The 23,065-nt window shown below is 40.4% G+C and overlaps 1 protein-coding gene across 5 annotated transcripts in view; it reads right to left on the minus strand.

Annotated features, from left to right (window-relative positions):
• TMEM182 (transmembrane protein 182) overlaps nucleotides 1-23,065 on the minus strand; it is an 85,536-nt gene that overhangs the window by 13,826 nt on the left and 48,645 nt on the right. For 3 of the 5 annotated variants that reach the window (XM_017547840.2, XM_017547842.2, XM_017547841.2), the window contains one exon: nucleotides 5,152-5,289. The exons of the other annotated variants lie outside the window; for them this stretch is intronic. In XM_017547840.2, coding sequence (XP_017403329.1) covers nucleotides 5,152-5,289 — 138 coding nt within the window. The remainder of the gene's footprint in view (nucleotides 1-5,151; nucleotides 5,290-23,065) is intronic. 5 annotated transcript variants of the gene reach the window in all.

A 23,065-nucleotide genomic window follows, 5' to 3' on the forward strand; every position in this document is an offset into this window, starting at 1 on the left:
GGGTGTGGACGGAAGGGCTGCGTGCGCCTGCGGGTGTGGACGGAAGGGCTGCCTGTGCCTGCGGGTGTAGATGGAAGGGCTGTGTGTGCCTGCAGGTGTAGACAGCCTGCCTCCAGGCCGTCAGCAGTTCTTCCTAAGCCATCTTGCTCTTGCCTTGCCCCACACACTCTTCTGCCCTGATGGCTGCCACATCCTCCTTTACCTGGAGGAAAACAGAGGAGCCTCTGCAAGCCACGTGTTCAGTCTCAGCCAAAGGAAAATGAACAACTAAACTATGTTCCTTGGTTTCTGTGAGCTGTTTTTTCTAGAATTAAGGAGAAAATATCTATTGTATTATGTATCCATCATATCTCTTATTTCAGGTGCAAATAAATGTGGTTTACTAATGGGCTATTGCCATATCTCTTGATCTTTTGTAAAGAATAAAGGAAAACAAATCACAAACCCCTCTTCCTTCTCAGTCAGTCTAACCTGCTAGAGATGGGAATTTTCTATTCCCTTTATGCTGACCTTTCCTACACTAGATTTTTCCATGCCTACACTTATAGAAAGTACTGCCTCGAGAATAGGAGGGAAGGGTGAGCTGCAGAAGGCTGTGCTTTGGCCTTTTTGCCACACACGGCAGAGGGTTCACATGATTCATCCCAACCAGCCCTGCTCATATCCCTGGTGAGCGGCAGTAACTCAAGACGCAGCTATCTGGGGCGAAGAGCTCACCCTGCACTCCCGGAATGGGGCAGAGGAAGCAAGCACATGCAGGAATCGAAACACAACTTGGCCTCGGTGGTGTGGGACTAAGGTACACTGCAAAGGTACCCTTTGCTTCCATGAGCACATCCTGGACCTGGAATAGGAGCTGCTTGAATTCTTAGACTCTTAAGATGTCTAGGTAGTCTCAACAGCCTGAGAGTCTAACAAGGGATTTAGCCGAGGTTCAGAGCACAGTCTCCACCATCCAGATAGACTCTGTTTCTACTTCCTGCAGCAAAATTCCGTACACACCCAGTTTGCCATTTAGGAAAAGACTACTTCAATTATGCCAGAAAAATGTTTCTATCTTGATGTGCCGGTAAGATACTGAATTTTATGGCCGATCTCCCAATGCCAGTGTCCTGAGTGTGCAGGCCGCATCCTTAATCATTTCACAGACTTAGATGTCCTTCTGCTCATGTACAGAAGTTGCTGTGTTGATGTTGCTCAGGGATTATGACTATTCAGCTCCATGGTAATTTTCTTCATATAAGCCAGTGTTTAGAATGCCGTGCCTACCCATCCTAACACTTCCTGTATCTTTGCTATGATATCCAATGCCCCAGGAGCAGGAGGAGATGAGTGACAACCCCTTTGTATCTCAGAGTTCTCTGTGAGTCCACACTAAAACAAAAGGCAGCAGTTTAGGTCCTGCAGAGCTGTGTGATAACATGCTGAAACATAGGCTCAGGGTCAATGTCCTGACAATGGCTACGCTTTGTCCAGAACTGACTCTCCTGGAAGCAGGTGGCCTTGCCTGCCTGAGGAAGTATCTTCCCAAATGTAGGGAGAAGCAATATCCACCTTCCAAGCCTTCTGAGCCTTGCTCTGAGCTTATTGACCCAGCAAGGGGAATACCATGGGCCCCACCCCTCCTACCCCACAGCCCTGATGTTTGCATCCCTGTGCCATATATGGATGTCCAAACACAGTGCTGCTGATGCCAAAGAGTCTTCCTATGTGCACACACCCAGCAATGGCCATGGAAAAATTAGCTCTGCCCTTCCCTAAAACCATCTGCTCCCCCAAAAGAGAGTGTCCAATTCTGTTTGTGACATCAATAAAGCAGCCACTGCAAGCCCGAGCCCAGGCCGCACCTGCTCCTAGTTGCAGGCAGAGCTCCTTGTGCTGGCTCAGGGCCAGCACGGGAACCTCAGGAGTGAGGGAACAGCCATATTCCATCCCACCTGATAGGGTAGCTCTCCCTGCTCTTGGTAAACGAATGGTCATACACAAACAATGTAGAATTGTTCCCTGAAGGAAATTATAATAAAAGTCAAATGTAAAGTAAGTGGCCTCTGAATCATATAGTTTCGTAAGTTTGAGAATGGACTCCCTCAATACCTTGGACACCTCAGAACTCCTCAGGGCTTTTGCATGAAGTCCTGAGCAAGGAAATGCTTGGCCCCTTACCATATGCAACACAAGGTTCATTTAAAAAGATCCGATATATACAATTATTATGTGTCAATTAAAAATAACAAAAGAAAAAAGAAAAAAGCCACCACTTACAGGTGTATGCATATATGAGTATATTAAATGCTTTATCTTCCTACACAGTTCTCAGCCAAACATAATTCTTCACATATATTGCTTTCTTGCACAAATTGCAAAATGAAAAATGACCAACAATTTTTTTCAAAGCTACTAAACACACACACACACACACACACACACACACACACACAGTCCAATAGGACCAAAACCAGGATCAAAGCAGTTCTGAATTTAAAACAATCATAATGCCCATAATACATTATTACTAAACTGTGGTTATTACATGTTCCCTCTATTGACAAACTGAAGTTACAAAAGAAAAGCAAGGAAAAAGAAGAAACAAATACTTACACATGTAAACAGAGCACGGTTATTTCTGGTAAGACCATAGAAAAATACGTACCCTCATTAGAACTTCTGGAAAGGGTAAAATGTAGTTTGGGTGAGAAAAACATATTTGGCCAAGATGATGCTCTGTTTTAAGGAATATAAGGATACTGGATTTGGTCCTGTGGAATTATGAATTAATTCAAGCAGAGGGATAAGTTATGAGATCTACGTGAAAAAAGCCAGAAACAAAAAGTCCACCTATTGTGTGATTTCACTCAAAGGAAATACGCAGAATAGGCAAACCCATAGAGATGAAAAGTAGATTAGAGGTTTCTTAGAGCTGGCCAGGAGGGGAGGAGAGGAGAGAATGAGGTTTCTCTGTGGAGTGATTTCTGAAATCAGATACTGGTGATTCTTGCACAACTCTGTGAATGTACTAGAATCCTACTATGAATTACACACATCAAAATGGTAGGTTGTATGTGGATTACATCTCAGTAAAAAAGGCTTTTATAATGAAGAGCCCTAATGTGTAAATCCAGTGAAAGAAAACAGTTGAAATACAAGACAAAAGAAAGAATGATTTAAACAGGATTCTTCTTCTCAAAAAGGATGAGGTTTTTTTTTGAGCTCTTTAAAATGTAAATGTGGTGCTCAGGAAACAAAACCCCAAAATGAAGCCCCAGCAGCAGCCTCAGAAGCAAAAGCTTTTCTCTGACTTTCTCCTGCCCTCCTGTCTCCTAGTCCTATTCTCTCCCACGGCTGGCCATAGAAACCACAAAGCTACCCCTCTTCACAAAGGTGAATCACAGAAATCAGAACTCCTTTCCCCAAAGCCAGCCATGAAACCTGAACACATTATTCTAACTTTCCCTCCACCTTTCTGTATAAAAACTGGCCACAAAGGAATGACCTGACCTACCTTGTTTACCAATAGGTCATAAGACCCCTATTCCAGAGAGGGTCCTGCCCCACACCCAGAAGGAAAGCATGTGGCTCAGAGAGACCAAGAAGCTAGACTGGCAGCCCTCGCTGGGTTCCCACTTAGTCTATTAGCATGAGATCCCACCTGTTTTGCCCAGTCATATTTCTACACAGCTGCCCATCCTTTGTTGAGCCTAAGCATAAAAATGGACAATTCCCCTTGCTTCTTTTTGGGTCCTCAATCTGAAAGCTCCCATGTATACACGTTAAATAAATGTGTATGCCTTTTCTTCAATTAATCTGGCTTTTGCAAGTGGATTTTTCAGTGAACCTTCTGTTCCTCTTCGCCCCTACAAAACACAGGCTCTATATCTGATCACTCAGCAGAATTAAGCACCATCTTATGCAGAAAGTATTGTGCTACCTGAGTACTGATGAAGTCATACTGGGCAGCATCACGAGCTGTGGTTCTAATGATTAGAAAGACAGTAACACTCTCCATTCTGTTCCTTTCTTTCAATTGTCACTGCAGTGTCATCTAGGAGTACTCTGTCACTCCGATTTGATGTTACAATACAGCATATAGTATGTACAGTTTGGTCTCAGTCCTACAAAGTTTATCTATTTTTTTAGAATTATCTTTACAAATAATAGACTTGTGCTTATGTTTCCAAGTTAATGGTCTGGCTTTTACTTTCTAATTAAATGAAAAGGGCTTAAAATTCACAAGACTTACCTCTTCAATTACTTTTCTATTTGTACTGTGATCATTTTAGCAGGAATTAAATTAGTTAGAAACCTGACTAAAATAAATGCAAGCTTCACACAGAAAATAATATATTCAGATAACTCACATGAGCCACAATTAATTTTTTTTTTTTTGAGACAGTCTCACTCTGTCATCCAGGCTGGAGTTCAATGGCACGATCTTGGCTCACTGCAACCTCTGCCTCCTGAGTTCAAGCAATTCTCTTGCCTCAGCCTCCTTAGTAGCTGGGATTATAGGCTCTGATTTTGTATTTTTAGTAGAAACAGGTTTTCACCATATTGGCCAAGCTGGTCTCAAACTCCTGACCTCATGTGATCCACCCGCCTCTGCCTCCCAAAGTGCAGGGATTACAGGTGTGAGCCACCACACCCACAGGAAATACAATTAAGAAAATGAATGGTGGTGATGTACAAAAATATTTTTATACCTATATTAAATAAATCATGCATTTATGTTTATTATAAATATCATCACAGACTTATCTTTTGAGGAGCTCAGAAAATAACTACCTATATCATATCCTGTTACGTTACAGAGACATATGTTACGATCCCCACTTACAGATAGAAAACTAATAGGGTAAAAGGTTAATAGTCTCTTGCACACCTTGGAGTGAGTCAGTGACAGATTTTTCTCCTCTAAGCCTCAGCATTCTTCTCTATATAATAACGGGCTTACACTGAGCAGAGACAATCATGACAGTTAAATGTGTCAGCATGTGGAAAATGGAAAGTATCTGACACATAGTGTTCAAGAAGTATTGTATACAAATATTATTGTATTACTGTTACTAGAAGGCTGACACCTGATACAGAAAAGAAAAACAGAAAGACATGAAGAAAAAACGTGGCTGAAAATCATACCCATTGCACTGTACGTACCTGCAGCAATATACGAGCCTCCCCCGGCTTTGTAGAGAAAATGGCTGGCAAAGGGGGCTGCACAGATGATCAAAAAGCTTGCAGTGACCACAGCAACTACCCCCAGGAGCATCAGGACTGCCCAGAAACCACGGTAAACTGGAGACCCCAGGAGGAAAAGAGAAAAGAAAGAAAAATACACTTAGATTGTGGACACAGCAGATTTCCATGGAGTCTGTTGCCTTCATCTTTGTTTTTCTTATTTAAGCCATGGCACTGCTAGATAGAATGGCAGGGATGGGTCTGGACAAACAGGAGATCTTATCAGATGACCTTGGAATGAGTGATGTCCATGCTGGTGATCCTCAATCAACTCCTCTTGCTCAATGTTTATACCACACACATGCATCATACACTATGGGAGCTCATTTTTCCATCAAAACCTTCCATTAAAATGGAAACAGAACTAAGGTTCTGGCTCCTAAAGATGTCCCCCATATAAGCACCCAGTTGGGTAGCATAGCTGTATTTCACATCAAATGTTCAAACACATGTAAAGACATTCACATTATTTTACGAACACTGCCTCACATATTCTGCTAGGATATATTTGTACCATAATGATCTCTGAGAAGTTGATAATAGTCACCCCCAAGCCCTCTATGGAAAATTGTTTAAGGCAATAAAAAATGACAAGCAAATCCATGAATGAAGTTTGTACAGTTTTGTTTTCCAAGCAAATCTGAGATTATAAATCAGATTTATTTAAGGTCTACCACTTTCTATTAATATTTTTACTTAGATTCAAAATGAGAAGTATAAGAGTCTTTCCATCAAGGACAAGCAAGGCTAATTTAATGGATACAGCTGGTGAGAAATAGACTGTGGGTTTGGTGATATATAGTAATCAAACAAAAAGGAATTCTAATAATCATTTTTGAGTCAGATAATTACCAATCTTAACCAAATTCATCATTTCCAAAAGGCTAAAACACTAAAATAAATTATTGTTGGTATAGATGGGGGAACAGTCAGCGAAACATATTAGTCAAGTTATAATCTTTAAAGAAAATACAAAATTTGATAAGAAGGCAAAAAATACTTTTCCTCAATAAGCCTTCCTGGCAAAGGAGAAATCTATCAATCAACTGGAGTCTTAGAGGAAAGAAGAAGGGAAGACGGAAATTTGAGAAGAGGCATCATCTCAGTTAAATGGAAAAGGAAGGCTCAGATTTGTATATGAATAACCAAGTCCTGAAGACAGAAATACATGATAGGCTTTCATTTCCCATATCAGTGCTGGCCACGTGGCAGGGCCTCCAGGGCTGCAGTGTTAGGAAGTATTCTGAGGTTGTATTCAGGCTCAGCAGGGAAGAGGGCAGTGAAGAGATACTGATGTCAACTTTGAGTATGGAAATCAAGATTTGCAGAGTGTGGGCCAAATATTTGCTGTCCTTGTCCCACCTCAGATCATTAGGCAATTGGTGAGTCTCACATTTTACATTTTCACTCACTTCATTTAGAAATAGGTTGAGGCTGTCTTTCACAGGACAGCTTCTGTGCCAAGTGCTGGGGTATAACCATTAATAAGAAGCAGCAGCTCAGAGAATAAGAAGTCCATTCTATGGCTGAGCACAACTAAAACTAGGGAAGTCTGACAAGCAACCATATAAGGACTGAAAATAACTAATAATAGCAAGTGGAGTGAGAAGGAAAGTCAAGTCTTAACAAAAGATCAAGTTGCAAAGAGTTATCTGATATTCCTGCCTGAAAGCATGCCAATTGGAAACTGTGTAAAAGGCACAAATAGCAAAAATGTTTAGCTGAATTCATTTCCTAGAAATCTAGAAGAGGCCCCTGAAAGCCAGAGTAAATCCCCATGTTTATTTTTTCTCTTTTTATTCCCTTAGTTCTGCCTCCAAGTCAGATTTAAATATAGGTCTGCACTGCTGCCCCAGTGGAGGTGTGGGCACTTAAGATCCCAAACGATGACCCAACTCTCGAGATAGAGGAACCACAAAAAGAAACCCTCACTGTGCAAAGGGGAGGGGGAAATTATGGTTATGTTTTTTTTCCCTTTTCTCTTGCTGCTTGTTATGTGTCACAGCTGCATGGAACTGAGATATAGCACAGGAGACCAGAACTCTGAGAATTCAACCTTTCTGGCCAGACAAAATGGGAAAAGGCATATGAGGAGCCAGAGGGTGTACAGAAAATCTCATAGAGAAAAGAACTGAAGAAAAGACGCTAAAATTCTGTTTGGACCTATACAAGTACCAAGCACACCCCCAAGTTGCACGTGCACAGCAAATGGACCAAGAAGTCTTTGAGAACCAAATTACAGTTTCAAGACTATCCAGGTTCCAGAGCAAGCCCTGAGAGGTGTGTGCCCCGGGATGCGTGGCACAAAGAGTATCACATTGACTTTGAAAACTGAATTTCACAGAAGAAAGGGACACACTGAGTTGGTTGATTGCCTGCTAAAAACAAAAAAAGAGAAAGAACGAAAAGAGAGAGAGAGAGAGAGAAAGACAGAAAGCAAGAAAGCAAGAAAGAGAGAAAGAAAGAAAAGAAAGAGAAAGAAAGAAGGAAAAAAAGAAAGAAAGAAAGAAAGAAAAGAAAAGAAAAGAAAAGAAAAGAAAGAAGGAAAGAAAGAAAGAAGAGAAAGAAAGAGAGAGAGAGAAAGAAAGAAAAAGGAAGGAAGGGCGGGAGGGAGGGAAGAAGGGAGGAAGGGAAAAATGGAGGGAGGGAGAGAGGAATTATCAAGAGAATTTTAACAGCATGCAAAGTCTAACAACATAAAATTCAAAGTGTCTAGGATACAAACTGAAATTATTTGATAGACCAACAATCATGAAAATCTGATCAATTATCAAAGAGGCAGCCAACCCAAAGATGATTTAGATATGTGAATTATCAGAGAGACCTGAAAGTAGTTGTTAGAACCATTTTCTATAGACTGAGGTGAATATTCTTGAAATAAATAAAAAGAAAATATAAAGTCTATAAAATAAATTTTTAGAATTAGAAAATACAATATCTGAAATTAAAATTCAGGTGATGGACTCAATAACAAAATAGAGATGAGAGAGGACAGAGTAAGTGAACTTGAAAATAAAGCAATAAATAACAGAAAGGAAAAAGATTGAAAACAAAATAAATAGAGTTTCAAAGGCTAGTGAAACAACATCAGAAGTTCTCACATTCGTGTCACTGTAGTCCTAAAGCAGGGGCCCAAGATATTGGTGAAGAAAAATATTAATAAAAATAATGCCTGACACATATACACCATGGAATATTATGCAGCCATCAAAAACGATGAGTTTGGGTCCTTTGTGGGGACATGGATGAACCTGGAAACCATCATTCTCAGCAAACTGACAGAGGAGCAGAAGATCAAACACCGCATGTTCTCACTCATAGGCGGGTGTTGAACGATGAGAGCACATGGACAAAGGGAGGGGAGCACTACACACTGGGGTCAGTTGGGGGGAAATAGGGGAGGGACGGTGGGGGGTGGGGAGCTGGGGGGGGATAGCAGGGGGAGAAATGCCAGATGTAGGTGATGGGGAGGAAGGCAGCAAATCACACTGCCATGTGTGTTCCTATGCAACAATTTTGCATGTTCTTCACATGTACCCCAAAACCTAAAATACAATAAAATAAATGGGAAAAAAAAATAATAAATAAATAAATAAATAAATAAATAAATAAAATAATGCCTGAAAACTTTCCAAATGTGATGAAACACAAATTTACAGATACAGGACACTCAGCAAACTCCAAGGAGAATAAACTTCAATAAATTAGTCAAGACATATAATAATAAAATTACCAAAAACCTAAACAAAGAAAAAGTCTTGAAAACAGCCAGAGGAAAAAAAATCTTGACACAAAACATATGGGGAAATAATCCCAAGGCTCTAACTTTCTCAGCAAGAATGCTGGAGGCCAAAAGACAGTGGGAAAATATTTTTAAGGTGCTGAAAGAAAAGAGCTTCAACTGAAATTCTGCATGTAGTGAAAATATCTTATAGAAATAAGGGTAAAATAAAGCCATTTGTGAAGAAGGAAAGCATAGAATGTGTTATCAGCAGACCTGTTTTATAAAAAATGCTAAAGAAATTTATTCAGGCTAAAGAGAAATGCCACCAGAGCGCATGCAAAGCTTCAGAAATGGAGGCAGAGCAGCAGAAATGGTTCCTATCCATGTAAATAAAGTAGACTCTATTTCTCTTCTTAGTTTCTTTAAGATATTTGTTTGTCAAAATTTTAGAAATCAGCATAATACCGTAGAAAAACATAGGCAATGGAATCAGAGTGACCTGAGTATTTACCACTTTCTTGCAAGGTAACTTTGGACCAGTTACGGAAGCTCCCGGAAGTCTCTTCTTCTGTAAAATAGGGATGTTTGTATCCATCCTTTAGAACTATTAGAAGAATGATTTACAATATATGTGAAGTGTGTGGCATATAATAAGAAACCAGTGGAAGGCATTTTTTTTTTTCTTTTTGAGACAAAGTCTTGCTCTGTCATACAGGCTGGAGTGCAGTGGTACAATCATAGCTCACTGTACCCTCAAGTTCCTGGGTTCAAACAATCCTCTTGCCTCCTCCACCAAAAGTGCAGGGATTATAGGCATGAGCCACCATCTCTGGCCCGTAGATGGCATTAATTTCGTGGTGGCTTGTATTGCTGTTATTGTCAAGATTGCATATTGCTGCACAGCAGGTGGGCTTGTGTTCAGCAATAATAGTCAGCCCTCTGTGCCTGGGTTTTGTATCTGTGGATTCAACAAACCATGAATCAAAATATTTAGGAGCCGAGGTGGGCGGATCACGAGGTCAGGAGATCGAGACCATTCTGGCCAACATGGTAAAACCCCATCTCTACTAAAAATAGAAAAATTAGCTGGGCCTGGTGGCGCGTGACTGTAATCCCAGCTACTTGGGAGGCTGAGGCAGGAGAATCGCTTGAACCAGGGAGTCAGAGGTTGCAGTAAGCAGAGATCACACCACCGCACTCCAGCTTGGCAACAGAGTGAGACTCCATCTCAAAAAAAAGAAAAAAGAAAGAAAAATTAGAAAAACCACAATGAAAAATGTCAATACAACAATAAAAATAATATAAATTTTAAAACAATACAGAATAACAACAATTTACCTAGTACTTGCATTATAATATGTATTAGAAGTAATTTAGAGATGATTTAAAGTACAGTATACAGGAGGATGTGCATAGGTTATATACAAATACTATGTCGTTTTATACCAGGGACTTTTGTGTTCACAGATTTTGATATTCTCAGAGGATGAGTCCAGGACAAAGTTATCTGTGGATGTTGAGGGACAACTGGATAGCTGTGCACTGTTTTTGATGTGTTATTGAGGTTGGGACATTTCTTAAAATGATAGCTTAGAGTGCAGTAGTCGTGTTTGGGAAAAGTAGACTAATGATACAGAAAGTTCCATGAAGTTCTCATACCATCTCAAACTTACACATAGAACATTCTTTGTCCATTTATCTCCTAAATAGGCAGTGGCCATGTTCCATATCATGTGACTCTACTCCTATAAACCTAAAACATCAGTAAATAAGAGCAGACACCTGACGCAAAGCCAGTGCACGGTGACCTCTGACCCATGCCTTCTGAAGAATAGTTTGAAAAGATGAGTTGGAATCAACCCTGTGATCCCCCAGGAACTGGAAAACTGAGAAAGTGAGGTGATGAGCAGCAGAGCAGACACTCACAGGAGGCACTGGTAGCCCAGTCCAGACGAGCCAGGAAAGCCAGGGGCTCAGGAATCCTGAACCACGTCACACAGAGGGCAGAGGAAGCAGCAGGAGCCTCAAGGCAGTGGGCAGCAGAGGGGATGTAAGAAAGGGAGGAGACACGCGATGGGGAAAGGGAAGAAACAGAGAGCTAGACAGAAGTGGGGAACAAATGTGTCCCAGAGCTGCTGTCATTCCTGACCACCGAGAGTCCTTGGCATTTCATTTGCTCTAGCAAAGGAGCCCAGCTTTTGATTCTGAATCCCCTGTACAAGGCAGGAACAACAGATCGGTATTTAAAGGAAGGGAGGGACTTGGCTGCCTGGAGAGCTTTGATCACATAGAAATAGCCTCCAAGTCAGATGCCTGAGCTCCGTCACCATGTGCTTTGTTTCCTGCCTATGCTTCTAACATTTAAAAGCGCATAACGTCAAGCATATTACAGAATTTCTTGGAACTTCCTATTTTCTAGCTAATTAAATTACAGAGTTTTCATATGCACCACACTTCAATTGCAGAATTAAAATCTTCAGTCATAATAAACAATTGTCTTGTAGAATTGCACAGAGTACATGCAGAATATCTTCAATATAAAGTGAATTAAGTCCATCCATTTGGGAACTGAAACATGATATGGGGCTCCTCTGCTTATAACTGTGTGACTATGATAGACTTCAGTTTTCTAATATGGAAAACAATATTCTTTTCATAGGTTTATAGTTAGGATTAATTGAGATAATATATGAAAAGTGGTTGCATGCAGTAAGCACTCAAATATATTATGATTATTATTAATTATGACACCTTGTAATAAAATGGTCTTCTCAACAATGTGGCTGATACTAAAAAATAGCATCCAATCTCACAGATCTAGGGTGAAGATAGGCTTTAAATTATAAATATATACATATTAGAACATGCACATATGCACACACATGCATATATTAACACTGAAAACTGAAAGACAGTTCTTAGAGGCTATCAATGTGTATATGAGTGTGTGTGTATATATACACATATATATATATAATTTTATATATTTTTATAGGTATATATAAAATTTTACATACCTATACAATTTCTGAAAGATATTTTTGTTTTATTAGTAATTTATGTCATTTCAATCTCTTAGATCTTGAATGTATCTCAGAGAAAACTGAGTTGGTTTTCTTGTTCTTTACATGAGCTTGTACAACTATACAGCCTTGTCCTTGAAGGTTTTAGATTGTGCCTAGTAGAAGCATCTCTAAAAATCCATTTGCATCATTAAATACAATTCAATGTTTAACTTAAATAATATTGAACCTCTATTAGTGCTTATTAGAACATGAAGCAAGGTTTACAATGTAAATACATTTACTTGTAATCTATACAATCACAATGTGGATAATTAAAGGAAAGCACCATGTGAATCTGTGAAAGGATTAAAGAATTAAAGACTAGTTTAAAAGAGAGTAAGTTCTGTTGATTTTTCAATCAATTGGTAAATTGACCTATAAAGCACTCCCTGGGCAGGTGCTGAAATGAGGATGGCAGCCAATCAGTCCAACTACAGATGTTGCAGACATAGTTCTGCAGGATTCAGTTTATTTTCCCAAACGATTAAATTTTTAAATTGATTAAACGATTAATCTTTCCCAAAAGATTAAACTTTTATAGAATTACATTTTCTAGCAACTTATTTCATAACCTTATTCTAGTAGATCTTGACTGAAAATCATCAGCCCCAAGTGTACTGAAATATGATATCAACATATTCTGTGTAACTATAGCATTTCATATTTTTCTAACATTTCCCTTTAAACATAGTATTTTCTAGTAATTATTTGAGAAGTATTTTGTTGTTTATTTATAAATAAAACAGCCTGGGCATGGTGGCTCACACCTGTAATCCCAGCACTTTGGGAGACCGAGGCAGGAGGATCATTTGAGGACAGAAGTTTGAGAAAACCTGGGCAACATGGTGAAACCCTGTCTCTATTAAAAATACAAAAATTAGCCAGGCATGGTGGCATATACCTGTAATCCCAGCTACTCAGGAGGCTGAGACAGGAGAATAGCTTGAACCCGGGAGGTGAAGGTTTCAGGGAGCCGAGATAGTATCACTGCACTCCAGCCTAGGCGACAGAGCAAGACTCCGTCTCAAAAAAAAAAAAAAATTCAACAAATATATAAAATAATAAAACAGTCATTGAATCATTAGAGATTGTTTAGTTTGTTAAATAGATTGTATACCGAATACAAAACTATGTTCCTGATGTCTCAATTTTATCCATAAAAATATAAAAGAGAAAGAGTATTAACTGTATCACAAATTCAAATTTCAGGTTCAAGCATGGGTCAAAGGAGCTCATTCATGTCTTGGGTATACCTGAAAGGTCAAGTTCAAAGAGATGTGAGTAGGCAGTACAGGGAAACATCTGTTAAAAATCTTTCAGGAAGGAAACTTAAAAATTATCCCAAAAACTTACAGGACACTGAAGGCCATGAAGTAAAGTGGACTATTAATCATGCACACTAACATGTGTGTGTACATCTGTATGAGTGTGCTTATGTATATCTATGTGCTTTTTTGTGCATGTGTGAAGATTATCATAGGCAAGAAGCTAGTGGCAGAATGGGTATCTGTTCTGAATTCAATGGAAAAAGTTAGAAAAGTAAAGCCCCATAGTATTTCTTTTTCCAGTAGAAATATAGTAAAAAAAAAAAAATGCACTAAAATGTCATTAATTTAGACAATGCGTCATTAATTTAGACGATGCGCAAAGCAGCCTGACATTTAACTGTGGCTGATTTTAGAGTAAGTTCCATTCCAAGCCATTCACATCCATCCAACAACTCAAACTGGTGTCTCATCAGGGGCCTCTAAGAGGGGCCTTGCCAGGCTTGCTTGGCGAATGGGCACAGCGCCGACAACCAGAAGCCACTTAATTTAGCAAACATATGCCGAGGGCTTTCTACGTGCATGGCACCAAAAACTGCCGGAGTAAGACATAATACTTGCCCTCGCAAGTTCTTTTCCCCAGAAGGAAAAGCATGTAAGTTTAACGCTGTGTGCTAAGTGCCCTAGGAGGTATAGTTGAATATTATGGTGTCTAATGGCATGGACAGGCCATGATTTCAGGGCTGAGTAGTCATGAGAAAAGGCATACGGTACTGGGTCTCAGTGTTTGCCTGCAGTGCATCAGGCAGAAAGCAGGAGCAAGGCTATTCTAATCATAGAGGGAAAGAATTTCATGGAATGTGGGGTAGGAAGCTGCTCCCTGCAGCTGCCACCAGTTGGGTGAGGGGAAGAGAAAATGGGGAACCTGGAAAAGTAGTTGAGGTTTTGTTTTTCCTTCTAAAGAGCTGATCCCCTATCACATGTGTGTCAGGGGTCACTCAAGACCATTAACAAGAGATATCAATCCAACTGGTATCAGAACCTCCCTGTTGTAAATATACAGAGAATGAACTGCCAGGGTAAAGAATAGAACGAGGAAAGCTAGTTAAGGTAGCTATTGTAGCAAACCAAGTGGGAGCTCATAAAGGACTGACCCAGAGCTGAGCAGCTGGGAGGGAGATGACATAAGCTTTGGTGTTCCTGTTGCTACAGGTGGTGAGAAACCAGGAAGAATCAAGACTGTCTCTATGGGTTTTCATTTGCAAGCAAAACCAGTTTGTTCTGTTAAGATATTTAAAAATTTCCTCTTGATTTTGCATAATATAATTTGCAGAACAAACCTTCTTTCATAGAGGGTATAGAGAGAAAAGTCAACCCAAATGATCACAATTCCAAATTTGCAGTGTTTTGATAAGTGATTTTGTTGTACATACACAAATGTAAATATTTTATTTGCAGCTTAAAGATAAACTTAAGTGTTATTCATTTTTCAAAACTTGCTATATTGCCTCAGACACCCACAAAGCTAGTTCATAAAGCTAATCCTGTGTTTCGACACATCCTCAAGCACACGCAGTGTGAAGTGCTATAAAATGTTCTAAATGAGGCCAAAACAAAACACGCCACTCCCCCCCACCTCCCTCGCAGCAAATGAGGGCCGCCAGCATATGTCGCCTCGCTTTAAGCAATGTGCTTCTGTTGAGCAGGCCAGCAAGCCTGGCCTTAATCTCCATACTCTGCTTGTCTTGGCAGTGTCAGGCAGGTCTAAAAATACAGTAGTGCCTGCACCAAAGCAGAAGGACAGGCTGTACAGTATCTCTGCATGTGAACCCCACCATCGTGAACATGCCAAGCAAAGTCCAGTGCTCAGCGTGGCCCATTGATTTATTTTCTGGATGCTGAAAACTCTGAGATCAGATGGAGTTTATTTGCCTTCTTCCCTTAAACATTGCCCAGCTCAGGAGATGCTTCAAGGAGGAAGCACACTGGGCCAAAGTGGGAGGGATTCCACCTTCCACTCTGGCAGTGACCTTGGGAAAGCCCTTGAAGCAGGAGAAGCGTGGGCTTCTTCACAAAGGGTTGAGAGCACACCCATGTTCATTATCTCACTTGCTCCTTCTAAGGAGCTTGAGGGTTAGGAGGGAGGCTTCCTGGGTGCTGGGAAGGGTGGTTTTGTTGTACTAGTGGTCCTATGGGTGGTGGCTGCAGTAACAGGAGTAACAGTCCAATGCAACTTGGAAACAGCCGCCACCAGCATTTTCAAAGTCATAGAGCTGAGGGAGTGAGGTACTGTGTACAAAGCCACTCAGTGCCCAACCCTGGGGACCAGGTGAGCACACCTGGCCTGATCTCCAGCTCCAAGGTCCTCCCTGCCTGCAGCTCCCTCAGTAGGGAGGGGAGGCAGGTCAATGGCCCCCATTGCTGCTACACTTCAGAACTACTTCAAGAGCTAAAACATAACACCCATGCTAGGATTCCAAACCAGACCAGTTGAATGAGGATCTCTAAGGGTGGGCACAGGCATCAGTCTTTTCTAAAGCCCAGTAATTCTGGGTGCAGTGCACACTGTGTAATCCCTGTTACACAACTTGAGCCCAGGAGTTCAAATCCAGCTTGGGGGACATAGCAAGACATCCTCCACCGCCACCCTTGTCTCTCAAAAATAAACAATTTTTTAAAATAATTAATTTTAAAAAATAAAGTCCACTGGGACACTGTGATACACAGCCAGATTAAGAAAGGTAAGACTCTGGGTCCCTCTGAGTGGCTACTTTTAACGAGAAGGTTCTGCATGTCAGGCAATGGCTTAGCTCTCACATGTGTTCTTTCCTTTGTCTTCCCAGCAATCTCTAAGTTATATTTTACAGATGAGGCTCAGAGAGGTTAAGGCACATTTCACAAATTAAACAGCCAGTAAAGGATAGGGTCAAGATTTTAATTCAGGGCTGTCTGGGGAGTCCACTATCATTAGTCTTATGTTTGCTGTGTTTTTCAAAGTTGGATGGCACTTATTCCTCTGTATCTTCTGGTTTCAAATCTTCCCATTCTGACTCCTCCTACCACATTCCCTGGAGATTTTGAAAATGTGCTGAAGTCTTCCAAAGGAAAAGGTTATTGCCATCCCTCAAGGCCTTTCTTTGCAATATTGTTTCTTCTAACTAGAATAAATAGCCTTCCTGCTTATCATGAACTGAATGTACTCACTCACCCAAATTCATATGTTGAGTCCCTAACCCCCAAAGTGTGAGAGAATTTGAAGATGGAGACTTGGGGAAGTAAATAAATTTAGATGAGGTCATGAGAGTAGGGTGCCCCATGAAGGGATTAGTGACTTTATGAGAAAAGGAAGAGAGAGACCATTTTCTTTCTGCCACAAGGGTACAAAATACAAAGACAGTCATCTGTAACCCTGAAGAGAGCCCACTTCAAACCAAGCCATGCTGACACCCTGATCTTGGACTACACGTCTTTAGAGTGATGAGAAATAAATGTCTTGTTTAAGCTGCCAGACTGTGGTAATTTTATTACAGTAGCCCGAGCTGACAAAAACACATTTCCTCCTTCATCTGAGAAAGCATCTTTCTCTCCTTAAAGGGGCATCCTGGAGAGAGTTACTTCCTTACCTCCACTAAAGGCAGGAGAGGGTAGAATCAGTCGGAATAGGTGTATATTCAAGAGTTGAAATACCTTTTACCGGGTGTGTAAACTTGGCCAAATTACTTGGCTTCTTCATGCCTCAGTTTCCTTCCCCAAATGATAATACCTACTTTAGAGTTAGGATGATTGGGATGAAGGTCAGTGCTAACCAAACACCAGTCACCGGACTGAGCACTGTACTGCCATTCCCTGTACACATGCCCCTCCACTTCCTGATTGTGAGTGTCTGTGACTTGGTCTTGCTCATTCGTCTCTCTAAATCCAGTGGAAGCTTTATGCCTGGCATGTAACAGGTGCTCAATAAAATATGAGTAAGTAGGGAATCCATAATTTACCACTCAGTACCCCCTATAATCCCAGGGTTAATGAGATATTCAATGGCCATCAAACAGAATGTTAGAAACTCATTCAAAATGAAAATGAATCCAGGCTCTTGACCTCATTGTCACAATCATTGAAGAGTCTTTATTATGTAAATCCCTATGAAAGAGAAGCAGGCCTTGGAAAAAGAAAAGCTGAGGCATCAAGGGATATGTTAACACCTGAGTACTATGCAAGAGAGCTGAGCGCCATGTAAACTTCTTCTCCATCTGTCCGAATTCCAGCGCTTCAAATGAATCAAGAACATCAGGGACTTCTGTAAATGCTCCTGCCCAACTCTAAAACTGCCACAAGAGACAAATTTCCTCATTCATCGATTAAAAAAAAATTGATTTATACCTGAAAAGACTTGTGATCTTTCAGACTAAGCCATGATAGGAACATTTTAGGACCACTTTATTCTTACACTTTTTTAACCACTAAATTGGAATCTGCCTGCTTTGGCTTTTGTGCAGATAGTAGAAAATCATTATAGCAAAGGCTTATTTACTTAGTTGTAAATATTCTAAATATTCTAGGAACCCCGAGTCTTCATTTTCGTAATTTTTCGGTGATTTGCCTCTACAAACATCTAACATCCAAGAAATCACATTTCCCCAGGGAAACTTAGTCTTTTATTATATTGTTATTACACATCCTGGAATCTTTCTCTTAGGGATCTGAATTAAAAGTAGTTTCTACAATTTCTGTATCAGAAAAGCTAGTTCAGAAATTTCATTGTATTAAAATGATTTGATATTTTCCCCTCTATTTGTATTAGAAGGCACCCAGCAAAAGGAATGGTTAACAACTAAATTGAGTTCCACTCTTCCATTCACACACTTGGGCACAGATTGAAAATCTACCTTGTATCAGGTACTGTGCTAGGCTAAGTGAGCACTTATTGGTGATATACTATGAAAAAGTACAATATGTACCAACAAGTAATCTAAGAGGAAAGAAATACACAACTAGATGGCTATCAGCTATGCCAAGTGCAAGGAAAGTTAATGGATGGTTTATTATGCAAGAATAGAGAAAGGGTGCTTGCTGCAATCTTGGTATATTGCATAAAGGCTCTTTGGGGGAGGTGATTCTTAAAGGCGAGAGTGAGACTGGCCTGAAAATACAAGCAGCAGAGCAGGTAGCAAGAAGAAAGAGGACTGAGGAGGGATGTGGAGTGGTGCTTGGAGGAGCTCAGCTTGCAGGTGCAGAACAGTGAAAAGCTTTGGTGTTAGGGACGTAGCTGGAGGGAGAATGTAAGGAACACGTCGTAATGGTCTTTTTCATAATGTGCTCATTTTTCAGTGGAACATTTTGGCCCAAGTTACATAAACTTTTTATACAAATGATATTGTCAGAGGTGTTTGAACCAGAGCAGCTCCATCTCTAGCTGGGTAAAATGAGTCTAAAACCTACTGGGCTGCATTCCTAGATGGTTAAGGCATTTTAAGTCACAGGGTAAGACAGAGAAAGTCGGCACAAGTTACAGGTCATAAAGACCTTGTGGATAAAACAGTTTGCAGTAAAGAAGCCGGCCAAACCCACCAAAACCAATTTGACAATGAAAGTAACCTCTGGTCATCCTCACTGCTACACGCCCACCAGTGCCATGACAGTTTACAAATGCCACGGCAATGCCAGGAAGTTACGCTATATGGTCTAAAAAGGGGAGGCATGAATAATCCACCCTTTGTTTAGCATATAAACAAGAAATAACAATAAAAATGGACATCTGCAACCCCATTTATGGAGTAGTCTTTCTTTTATTCCTCAACTTTCCTAATAATCTTGCTTTCTCTTTACTCTGTGGACTCACCCTGAAGTTTTTCTTGCGCAAGATCCAAGAACCCTCTCTTGGGGTCTGGATCTAGATGCCTTTCCTATAACAATATTAAAAAACAAAATAACCAATTAACTTAATATGGTCTGTTTGTCCACATGGAGCTTCAATCCATCAATGTCAAAACCGCTGACAAAATGCTTGCAGTCTGGTTTCGCATGGGAGGGTTTTCGGTATGAAAAATAGACCAAAAAAAAAAAAGTAGAAAAACAGATATTCTCTTTTCTTTCTTATAGAGCCTTATATTTTCCTGATGCTTTTTTCTTAAACAGTAAAATATGATGGGACAAAGGCACGGAAAACTCTGACGATACTTTCTGGAAACTAGTCTACCTAGTGGTAAAATTGACATGATCAAGGGACCTTTTAGAGAAATTTGAATAAAAAGGGAGAGGTCCAAAAAGTTTCTAAGAAGAAAATAAAGATACAGAAATAAGAGTAGCTATCAGCTGATAGGCTGAGAGGATTGTGCCTCCAAGTAGTGGCCTATACCTGCCAGCACACTTGGCCAGTTCAGAATCAAGACCTGCGTAGTTTGGGATGTGAATCACATACGCAGGGCATGCTAGTACAGCCAGGGTAAGATGAGTGTCTTGTTGAGACAGACAAGAGAGCTGACATATAGCTCGCATCTCTGGCAGGACAAGCATACCTCATTATCCTGGAACGAATGTGTGCAGTTTATTTATTCACAGGCAGAGAGTCGCGTTTTCTTTACTTATCAAGAAACATGATCACTGGGTTTTTTTGGTTTGTTTTTTAGAGGCAGCTTCTCACTATGTTGCTTAGGCTAGAGTGCCGGGCTGTTCACAGACATGATCACAGCTCAGTAGAGCCTCAAACTCCTGCGCTGAAGAGATCCTCCCACCACAGCCTCCTGAGTAACTGGAACTACAAGAGCGCACCTCTGCACCCAACAGAGGGTTGGTGTTTAACGTCAGCATTCACTGACGGCAGTACCTCCCTGGGCATCTTTTACGGGTTTGGCTCTTCTAGGGATGGAGATAAAGAAATGTGGTGGAAATGTCTGCTGGCAGCCTTGAGTTGTCCTCGCTGAACTGACAACTATTTGCTGTGTCTTCTTTAGAAGCAAGTCACTTAACCAGCCTCCTTCGTTTTCTGTTTGCTTCTCCATAAAAAGAGAATCAACAGCATCAGAAGTCACTTCCGACTCATCTACTTAGAGTCCCAGCATGCAGATTGTCAATATTTTTTTTTGATAATGAACTGCATACATTGAACTTTCAAGTTTCTACTTGAAAAAAACAGCCTTCTAAAATTGCCCATTTTACACAGGAAATAATTGCAAAAACCAAACATAGTGTTCCCATAGTTACTCTGTACATAGTTTAGGAGGGGGTTTCATTTTCCTTATTTATTTGCAGTGATAGGATATATCTTTGGAAGACTTCCTCTCTAGCTACTTAACATAGCAAGCTGTTACAGCAAATACCCTCCAGAGTGCATAACAACAGCTGTTGCTCTGGAAACAAGTTAACGCTTTGCTTTCCGTAAGACATTTCACTTTCCTTAACAATATTAAATCTATGGTTTGTTGGTGTAAATAACAGCCTTGGCCTTGGCTCTATATTTGAAGCAACAAATTTGGGTAATAGAAAAAGCTTCTGATAAAAATCAATTATATTTAAAAATATTTACATTTAAAAGTCACTGTGGGCAGGGCGTAGTGGCTCATGTCTGTAATCCCAGCACTTTGGGAGGCTGAGGTGAGCAGATGATCTAAGGTTGGGAGGTCAAGACCAGCCTGATCAAAATGGAGAAAGCCCATCTCTACTAAAAATACAAAACTAGCCAGGTGTGGTGGTGCATGCCTGTAATCCCAGCTACTCAGGAGGCTGAGGCAGGAGAATCACTTGAATCCGGGAGGCAGAGGTTGTTGTGAGCCAAGATAGTTCAATTGCATTCCAGCCTGGGCAACAAGAGCAAAACTCTATCTCAAAAAAAAAAAAAAAGTCATTGTAATTTAACCCCATACCCCCAAACTTGATTCTAAATAGAAAACAAAACAAAGAAACAAAAACCCGATATTGACGCTCTATACCAAAACTAAAAAGTAAAATAATAGAACTTACCAAATCTTCCCTATATAACAAATAGATCATGTTTTAAAGTGACGATTGCTCATAAGGAACACAAAACATAAATATTTTGCAAATGTTACTAAAGGTGATTACAAAGAAAGTTATAGAAATAGAGGCAGTTCACTGATCTTTGGGTGAGAGATCTAAATTCTTTGTTTCCCTGACTTCAGATGAAATCCTTGGCTTTCAGGTGAATCTTCATGTACTGTGAAGTAGTATATAAAGATTCAAGGGGATAACATATAAAAAGTAAAGTATGATTGCATATAATATGAGCCCCACATATGCTTCCATCATTCCATTTAATTTGCAATAAAAATTAAAGTCATTTATTTTGGTATTAATAATTTTTTATAAAACAGCAAATAAAAAGTATTTTTCTATTTTATAAATTATAAATATGTTAATAGGTTTTTGTTTTGTTTTTTGTTTTTGTTTTGATGGAGTTTTGCTCTTGTCACCCAGGCTGGAGTGCAATGGTGAGATCTTGGTAACTGTAACCTCCTTCTCCTGGGTTGAAGCAATTCTCCTGCCTCTTGAGGGATTCTCCTGCCTCAGTCTACTGTGTGGCAGGGATTATGGGCACCAGCCACTACACCCGGCTAAGTTTTGTATTTTTAGTAGAGATGGGGTTTCGCCATGTTGGCCAGGCTAGTCTCAAGCTCCTGACATCAGGGGTGATCCAGCTGCCTCAGTCTCCAAAAGTGTTGGGATTACAGGCATGAGTTACTGTGCCCAGCCAATATGTTAGCAGGTTTCAATAAGTAGACAGAATACAGAAGAAATAAAGAAATAGCTTTGATGAAAGTTACTATGTGCCTTTGAGAAGTTTATGGTTTTAATTGTTGACAACTTCACTGGGTCAAATTCCTCATCCCAGCACTGGAGTTTAAGCACTACTAATGCTTACCTTTTATGAATGATAGAAAATTTGATGGTAAGCTTGATAAGTAAAAATCCCAGAAGGCAAAACTTTAGGCCAAACATTTTTCTACATTACTCTGGACAACTTATTAAATCCAAGGATCAGACTTCAGATGTGCCTTCCTCTACTTCTCAGCAGTCTTTGGTCCATCTTTTCATTCCCTGCCCTGAGAAACACGCTCATCATGATTGCTGCCTCCCAAGCTGCCCATCTCTAGTCTCCTTTGCTGGCCCCTACTCTTATCCCTTACCTAGTAACAATGGAGCATCCTAAGGCTCAGTCCTTGGACTGATCTCCCTTCTCTCTGTAATCACTCTCAGGTGGTTTTGTCCTGTCCTACAGCTTTATAACCTCCATGTCATGACCCTCAAATGTGCAGCTCCTGCCCAGACCTCCACCTTTGACTCCAGACTCTGCAATCCAAAAGCCTACAAAATAACTCCGCTATGTATCTTAAGTGTAACGTGTTCAAAAATTGCAATTCATTCTCTTAAAAATCAGCTCAACTTCAGTCTTCCTTCTCTATCTCTACTAATAGCAACTCCATCCCTCTAGTTGCTCAGGACAAAACAGCATCATCAATGACTACTCTTTCCCCTCACCCAGCCCATCAGTTAATCCAGTCAGCTGTTCCTTCAGAATATGGCCAAATAAAGTTAACCTCGGCTTCCAGGAAGATAAAGTAGACACACTTGTCTCTATTCCTCCTGGTAAATACAACCAATAACTCTGGACATTATGTATAAAACAAGCATAAGGAGACTCTGGAAGGAAGACAGCAGAAGACAGACCGGCGAGGGACTTTGGGACCCAAGGAACAGCACTGTGCCTGTGAATTCCCTGGGTTTTCTTATTGCCAATGTATTCATGATGGAAAAGCAAGCTAGCCAGA

This window comes from Cebus imitator, unplaced genomic scaffold, assembly GCF_001604975.1.
Source record: "Cebus imitator isolate Cc_AM_T3 unplaced genomic scaffold, Cebus_imitator-1.0 Scaffold202, whole genome shotgun sequence".
NCBI classification, from domain to species: domain Eukaryota; kingdom Metazoa; phylum Chordata; class Mammalia; order Primates; family Cebidae; genus Cebus; species Cebus imitator.